The sequence below is a fragment of the Argopecten irradians genome, chromosome 3 (genome assembly GCF_041381155.1).
Source record: "Argopecten irradians isolate NY chromosome 3, Ai_NY, whole genome shotgun sequence".
In the NCBI taxonomy this organism is placed as follows: Eukaryota; Metazoa; Mollusca; class Bivalvia; order Pectinida; family Pectinidae; genus Argopecten; species Argopecten irradians.
The window spans coordinates 52,358,832-52,366,274 of NC_091136.1; the positions used below are offsets into that span (position 1 = coordinate 52,358,832).

At 35.1% G+C, this 7,443-nt stretch overlaps 1 protein-coding gene across 1 annotated transcript; it reads left to right on the plus strand.

Annotated features, from left to right (window-relative positions):
• The first annotated feature begins 2,492 nt into the window (after positions 1-2,492).
• Positions 2,493-5,192, plus strand: LOC138318998 (uncharacterized). The gene is made up of 2 exons (XM_069261876.1): positions 2,493-3,243; positions 3,814-5,192. Exons 1-2 carry the CDS (start codon positions 2,723-2,725, stop codon positions 4,364-4,366), a joined length of 1,074 nt encoding a protein of 357 aa, XP_069117977.1. The 5' UTR covers positions 2,493-2,722; the 3' UTR covers positions 4,367-5,192.
• The last annotated feature ends 2,251 nt before the right edge of the window (positions 5,193-7,443 follow it).

Consider the following 7,443-nt stretch of genomic DNA (forward strand, 5'->3'; position numbering starts at 1 on the left):
ACATACGTAGTGCTCAGATATAGCCGTGTGATAAACATGCTGTGGATCAGCATTGTGAAATAAAAATAATAACTTTAGAACAATAAGCATATGAACTTGGACATTCGTGATACATCTCTGAATTCTTTGTTGTTATTTATGTCAGAAACATGTGTTAGACAGCGAGATCTCTGTTTATGTATGCAAAATACTTTTGTTTAATACAGGTTATGTAAAACTATTTTTCTTTGCATTGTCGTTTTTAACTCATTATAAGATGTTGTATTATACGTATGCAAAAATAACAACCGAATGACTAAACATGGAAACGGTTTGAAGTTTCTTCTGACTTTCAGGACAGAATTTTATATTAATAAACTACAAAATTTATGGTTATTTCGAAGCACAGTATCAATATATTTAATCCTAGAATGGCATTGATATTAAGTGAGATAAAGAGAAAAAAAACAACAATATAACGAGTTTTACCGGTTGGGGAGAGGGGGCATTCTGATCTATCAGAGAACTAAATTACATTTCCCCTCGTTAAGAATTACAAAACAGAAATCATGCAATACATATTACATGTATAATGTATTAATGTACTGCCAAATTCATTTTCAGCTCTTATTTGTTCTTGTAAAATTCAACCTTATGTATTGAAAGTAATGTAGTTCTCAAAATCAGAATTACTTTTGGTGATAAATAACATATTAAAAGCTTTTCTTGGTTAGTGAGTATGTAAAATACGACGCATATATTCTATAACTTGATGTAAGTAGTTTAACATTTAATATTGATATCGAAACCCCAGATATTAAACAAGAAAACTAACCAAGGTATGGATGGTTAAAATGTACTCAAACAATTGTTTTTATTCATTGAACCATTAACTTCATACCACACTCCCTGAACGAACATCTCGTTCGATCAAATTGAATGTTGAATAATTGTCTGCAATAAACGAAGAAAACCGAAAAGGCTTCACGAAGTTTTAATTATATATATGATTTATCGGTGTATCCCCATTGTTTCACTCAATTAGTCCCAGAGTTACTTCCCTTAGAGCAGAAGGGCAGTAACTCTGAGAGATAAGTAAAGATACGCCATGTAATAACACTATTTATATTTATTATTAATCTATTTACATTGGAATCGACATCATGGGATTAAAGTGATATGGTAAAGTGGCTATATCATAGTGCTATACCATAAAAATCATGAACATAGCTGATCAGTTAAGAGAATTAAGATAAAGTTAAAACAGCTTATTTGACATAATATTTCATAATACATATATATTTTTTTTGCATTAATGTTGTAATCTAGTCAAATTCTAATGATGTTGGTTGATGCCAATTACTTACTACTCGGTTTTAATAATACGACAGTTTAACATTAAAAAAATATTGTTCAATCATCGTTCACGGAAAAAGCCATTTTGATATATTTTTATTTCCTATTTTTTAGAAACTTGTTATATCTTTGCAATCAAACCGAAACCAAAACTTTAAATGACACCAGACCAATGTACTAACCAATTTTGATTCTATCCGCACTGACGGATTGAAATATAGGACCGTAACTCTAGATATAAAAACCAGAACAAGACTATTACCATGGATAAGATGTACTATACTGTGATTTATATTGGTATTCAGAGACATCACTGAGTTAGAAATGTTAAAAAACCCATAAAACAAAGTCGAGTTAGGCTTTCAGGAACGATGAGAAATGCCCGGTCTGTACTAGTGTGGTATTACATGTAGTCTTTCGATTTAAACTTGTTTCTCTTTGGATGGATTGGACCGCCAGGTTACTGTTCAGTGAGGTAGCAATGATGTTTGTCAAGAAGCAGTTAATTGTGTCTGATAAACTCAATATAATATTAAGAGCGAAACACGACCACAAAAGAGAAGCGGGCTATTTTTGCAATTCATTTTAAAGCAGTTTAATGATGTTGACAAATATCACAATAACATAGTTTATAATCTTACTGTCCTATTAACAGCCCGGGTCATATAAGGACGTGGTAGGTTTGTTGGTGGAGGAAAACTGGAGTACCAGGAGAAAAACCACAGTCCGCGGTCAGTACCTGGCAACTGTCCCCCCATGGGATTCGAACTCGCGACCCAGATGTGGAGGGCTTGTGATAATTAGTCGAAATATAATAACACGACCAGAAAAGAGAAGGAGGCTCTTTTTTCAATTTTATTGTAAAAAGTTATTTGTGATGATGTTGACAAATATCAAAATAACACGCGTGATTATGTAAAAAGGAGTTATTCAAGGTATATCTTCTTGGTGCTACTTTGTTGGGAAACGCTTCTTGTTTTGTTTGACATCACGGACTGCCAGTAATTATATATTGGTCCATAGGTTAACTGGACATAAGATTTGTACACGGACAACTGTAGAGTACTTTATAAGATATAACACTGAATCATTGTGTGTAAGGAGAGGAAGGAATTTAAGTGATGACAGACTCGGAAATTCTAATTTCCGCACCACATGACCGATCTATTCCAGAGACCCTTGACTAACTCTCGATACGACCTATCACGGGAGACTCAGTTTGACTGTATATTGTCATTGGCCTTGACATGCAGATGCTGTTCCATTGTGACACGAGATAATGGACGTGTTTATTTTATAAAAGGAACAGAAATAACAATATTCATGTATGTAATGAAACCCAACCGAGAAGCTTTACCTAGGACCCGATCGCACATAGAAGTCTAACATGCAAACGACCGACGGGAACGTGACAAAACCTCCGAGGAGCGGTTATGATCTGGATGTGTATGACCATGGACATTTTTACGGCATCCATTTAGCAGCTTTATTGTGTATTTTCATCAGTTTTCTTTGTGCTGTGACCGTTATAACTGCTTCCTTCACTAAACGAAAAACTAATTTCTTTACGTGGTCGAAGAGCGACCGATTCGTTGTATACATTGCTATTTGTGATGGCCTCTTCAATATCGCTCACAGTTTGGACCATACGCATGTGCTCGTCACTCGATCTCACGTGAAACCAAAAGGACTTTGTGCATTCTATGGATTTATCTTATCCGAATTTTTGTCTGCGCAAATTTTCATGATAAATCTCGTTGCCATCAACGCATTTTGTTTAATGTTTTTCAACAAGGACATTCCGTTTGGAAAATATGACCATCGACTTTTGATTGGGATTTTCGGTGCACCTCTGATAGCATCCATTGTTGCCGTGTCTTTGAACCAGTTCGGACCAAACACAGTCTTGTAAGTTTTGTAACTTAATTAAATATTGATTGATGCTGATTTCAACCATCTAGTGTTACCGCTTCGGCGCTAGAACGTGATGGTTTCTTGTCGTCGTTGGTGAGTTTTCAAATATATATAGTGTTAGACCCTAGATGGATTTAGCCGATTCTCATATGTCAGAATTACTTCCCTTCGCTTCATCCCGATGTGAAACGAAGGGAAGTAACTCTGATAGAGCAGTATAACATGTTGGCGTTTATTATGTAGAACTTAGCATTATTGGCATTTTTAGTGTTGACAGATTGGATTGTTGACATTTTGGCTAAATTTAGCGTGTTCAAAATGTCATATTTGCATGTTGGCGATTTTGAATGTTAACGCTTTGACATGCGCTAAAGCAATATGATGCCAATTATACGAGATGACCGTTATTAGAAATAATATATAACACCAAAGTACATTATAAGCAAATTAACATATCTTTCATTAAATGACCAAAGTATGAGTATGATATTTAGTAAGCATATTTATTACTCTAGTATATTGTAATACATGAAGTACTTTTAATTATGATCTCACATGTTGCAGTTGCTTTATGGATGCCATCAGAGGGAGACTAATGAATACAGTATATCTGACGATCCCTTTACTGGTCGTGTTCATGGTCAACCTGGTATTGTATGGACTAACATACTGGCGCCTCAAAGTGGGGTCCTCTAAGTTTCAAGGATCCCGGATGTCGTCACGCACGAGGCGCGTGGCGCGAAACATGATCCTCTTTCTGCTTGCGTTCTTTGTCCAGTATTGGGCCGCTGCCCTGTTTGGTGCATTGCAGTTGTTTACTTATAACATCCCCATCGTCATTTACTATTTCTTGACAACTTTCACGAATATTGGAGGTTTCTTGAACGGGTTGGTATACATCGTCATACGCCGCAGGTTCCTACAAAGAGACAAAAGCGGAGAGAAAAATTCGGTAGACAGGATCAACAGATCAGGAGATGCCAGTCCATCAGCACTGAGACATGTTAGGGTAAATAATCAGAAGGGAGAATTGGCCAAATCAAAAGACAACATACTTGCGTCAGACTATACTTCAGCATGTAAAGGACAATTGGACGTACGCAATGGTGTTATATAAATACAGACGTCAACGTTACTGTGACACAGAGGAACAGTTCACGTTGGAATATATATATATCTATTCAATCTCATTTGTGATTTTGCCAGATTAAAGAATACCTACGTATGTTTTCAGTCAGCCCACCATCAACAAATGATAAAATTACTAGTATTCAAATCGCCTTTCTTTCGTGGTCTGCCCCCCTCCCGTTATCGCTATTTGTCAGACAGTATCGAAGGATCTCTATCTAAAATTTCATATGTTCATATGTAGGTTCCTCATGGTGCCTTGTTATGCATATTGAATTTTAGGACCTATCCCAAAACAAGATGGCTGAGAGACAGCTATGATGGATTTTGACAACTATAAAGTGTGTTTAACCGCTATTTCGCAGAACTAATGGGATCTGTACCATTTCATATGTAGGTTTCCTCTGGTGCCTAGTTATGCATACCGGTATTGCATTTTAGAACCGATAATGAATTTTGATAATTGAAGCACTGGTATTTTGCTGCCATGTTGACGTGGCATGTACGTGTTGTTTCTCTTTGTGTATCAAATGCTTCAAAGGATAAGGGAAAACATAAAATTTATCTATTTCCTTTTACTATCATACATGTAAAGCATTCGATGGTGGGCGCTGAGTTCCTTCTGGAATCTCTTGTTACATGAATTTCAACCACAGGCTTGATCAAACTGTGTTCCGTGTAAGACATCCAGTAGCTTACTGTTATACGGGTTTTAGGAACGCACCGAATTGTAGACGGGATGGAGATTTTGTATAAAATTTATGTTTTGTATATGAATTCGTTAAATAAAGTTCATTGGATCTCGTGAACATAAAGTTCTGTGTTTTGGAGCTTTCAATAAATCGTAGGTTTCAAATTATATACGGGGATTCTGCTTTAGAAACGTCTTTATTAAACGAGTGTAACAACATATCGCAAAAACTATAATCTTGCGCAATAATTGATATTTTGAGATATTGTTTTGATCATATATTGTCAATAGCAGCCTCAGACAATAGGATATGTATCTCACTGGCCTATATAGATAACCACTACCGGTTACTACCTTAGCTTTGTCAACATGACATGCCATGTTTTACTTGCAGTATCTATATCCTTTACCCAGTACTTACTCTCCCTTTTTGGGTTCGAAATTAAATTTTTTTCTTAATTCAAAGGATGTTTCATAACATACGTGTCCTTACACATGATGACCTTATTCAACACACAGCCTTATAAAATTTCCACATTTCAAAATTTGAACATTAGCGTTTGAGAAGCGGACATTTATTCTTTGTTCATATATAAGATACCTCTCCTTTAGTTGGAATCCTTCTGTGATTCTATAGTGTTTTATTTTAAGGAGTACGGGGTTGATCAGCTGAAACCCAAAGATAAGAAATGAAGAGTCGGACTACACAGGGACTTATCAATATAGACCCAAATTTTGTATGTATTACCGAGGGTTTGGTATTATACAAATAGGTTTTTGGACACAATGCACAATGTATCTCGAGATTATGTTATATCAAATCAATTATGTTTTGTCTGATATACCTTCCTTATGTTAGACTATATACGCATGTACTCTTTAATACACACATTCAGATATTTGATACCCAAAAAGTTCACGTACACTCGAAATCACAATAGATTTACATTTTCATTCCAAACATTTTATAATAAACTGTATAGCTAAATATTTTACATGGACAAAACAATATACAAAATCCGCAAAATCAAGTAAAGTAAAACATGCTATTTTTGTGACTGTTTAATCACCTGAATAAAACAACACAACGATGAATTGAACAATAGAAACAATTGACTGTTTAATATCGTTTTAATTTTTCAAAGAGTGTATACATCAGAATTATCTGTACCACATCGAGCACTGTACTTATAAAATCCCTAATCTCATACCAAAACATATATAACGAGTACTTGAAATAATCAACATGTGGCGCCACGTCTCAGAAAATGAATATTAATTCAGTGTCGCTATCATAGCCGAAGCGTACGGATTATCATTTTCTCACATATAAAGTATGATGAATAAAATAAGGGAATTTTGAAAAATAAATGCTATTTTTCTAAATAAGTTTTTTATTTCTAGTGATGATGATTTGTAATAACACAATAGATGAGTGTTCTACAATGCCATCAATTGTTTAAATCAAACATTTCTAATACAATAACCCACAGCCCTACTGGACGATCAACCTATAATACAGAAATAGTTGATGGATCCCGATACACTAAAAAATCCATGATTACAATCAGGTATGGATTGCAAAAGTACCTTTTAAAGAAGTGCGATGAGGATAATAGTTCGTGTCTCTGGGAACCATAAAAGTGCTATTTCCCTCATACCCATTCAGTAAGTGTCTACTATGCTCTTGATATATAGAGGATATTCCTTGTTTCTTAATGGATACCAGTTATATTTCATCGATTTGGTCGAAAGTTTGATATTTTTGACGAGTGCGAAGTAAAATCATGACGCATTTTTGTTCACGAACTAATGACATAACGATCGAAATGATATTTTCACTTTCAATGCCGCATTCCGATTTGTCAAAAGCGACTGAAAATATCAAAATTGGTACTTTGACTGGAGTGAAATATATCCCTTTTATGTATTTATTCTACAATAACAGATATAGAGAAAACATGGTTAATATCTTACAATACAAGGTTTATTTTAGTGCAAGGCTTAAGTTTCGTTCGAAGTGAGACGTTTCTTTGATTCATTCACTAAACCTAATGAGAGTGTACTTCCATGTGAAATAACGTTATATATGCGCATTCGCAAACAGTACCAGTAATTCTAGTCAGTGTTTAATACCACTGAAACAATACGGAATACTAAAAAAAAAACAATTACTCGTCCAAGAATTACATTAGAATACGTACTTTAGCCATGAGCCAAGAAAAGGACGCTGTCGCCGTACGGGATTTGCGTAAATGTTATTGCTGTAATTACAACTCCTCCACCATAGGTCTAGACTTCAATCTACCAGGATGGAACTAGACATCGAGAACAATGAAGCCATCGACTCCACACAACAACATTTAAGTTAAGAA

Coding starts and splice junctions, on each gene's coding strand:
- LOC138318998 (XM_069261876.1), top strand. CDS start 2,723: ATGCAAACGACCGACGGGAACGTGACAAAACCTCCGAGGAGCGGTTAT. Junction 3,244..3,813: donor TTCGGACCAAACACAGTCTT/GTAAGTTTTGTA, acceptor CACATGTTGCAG/TTGCTTTATGGATGCCATCA.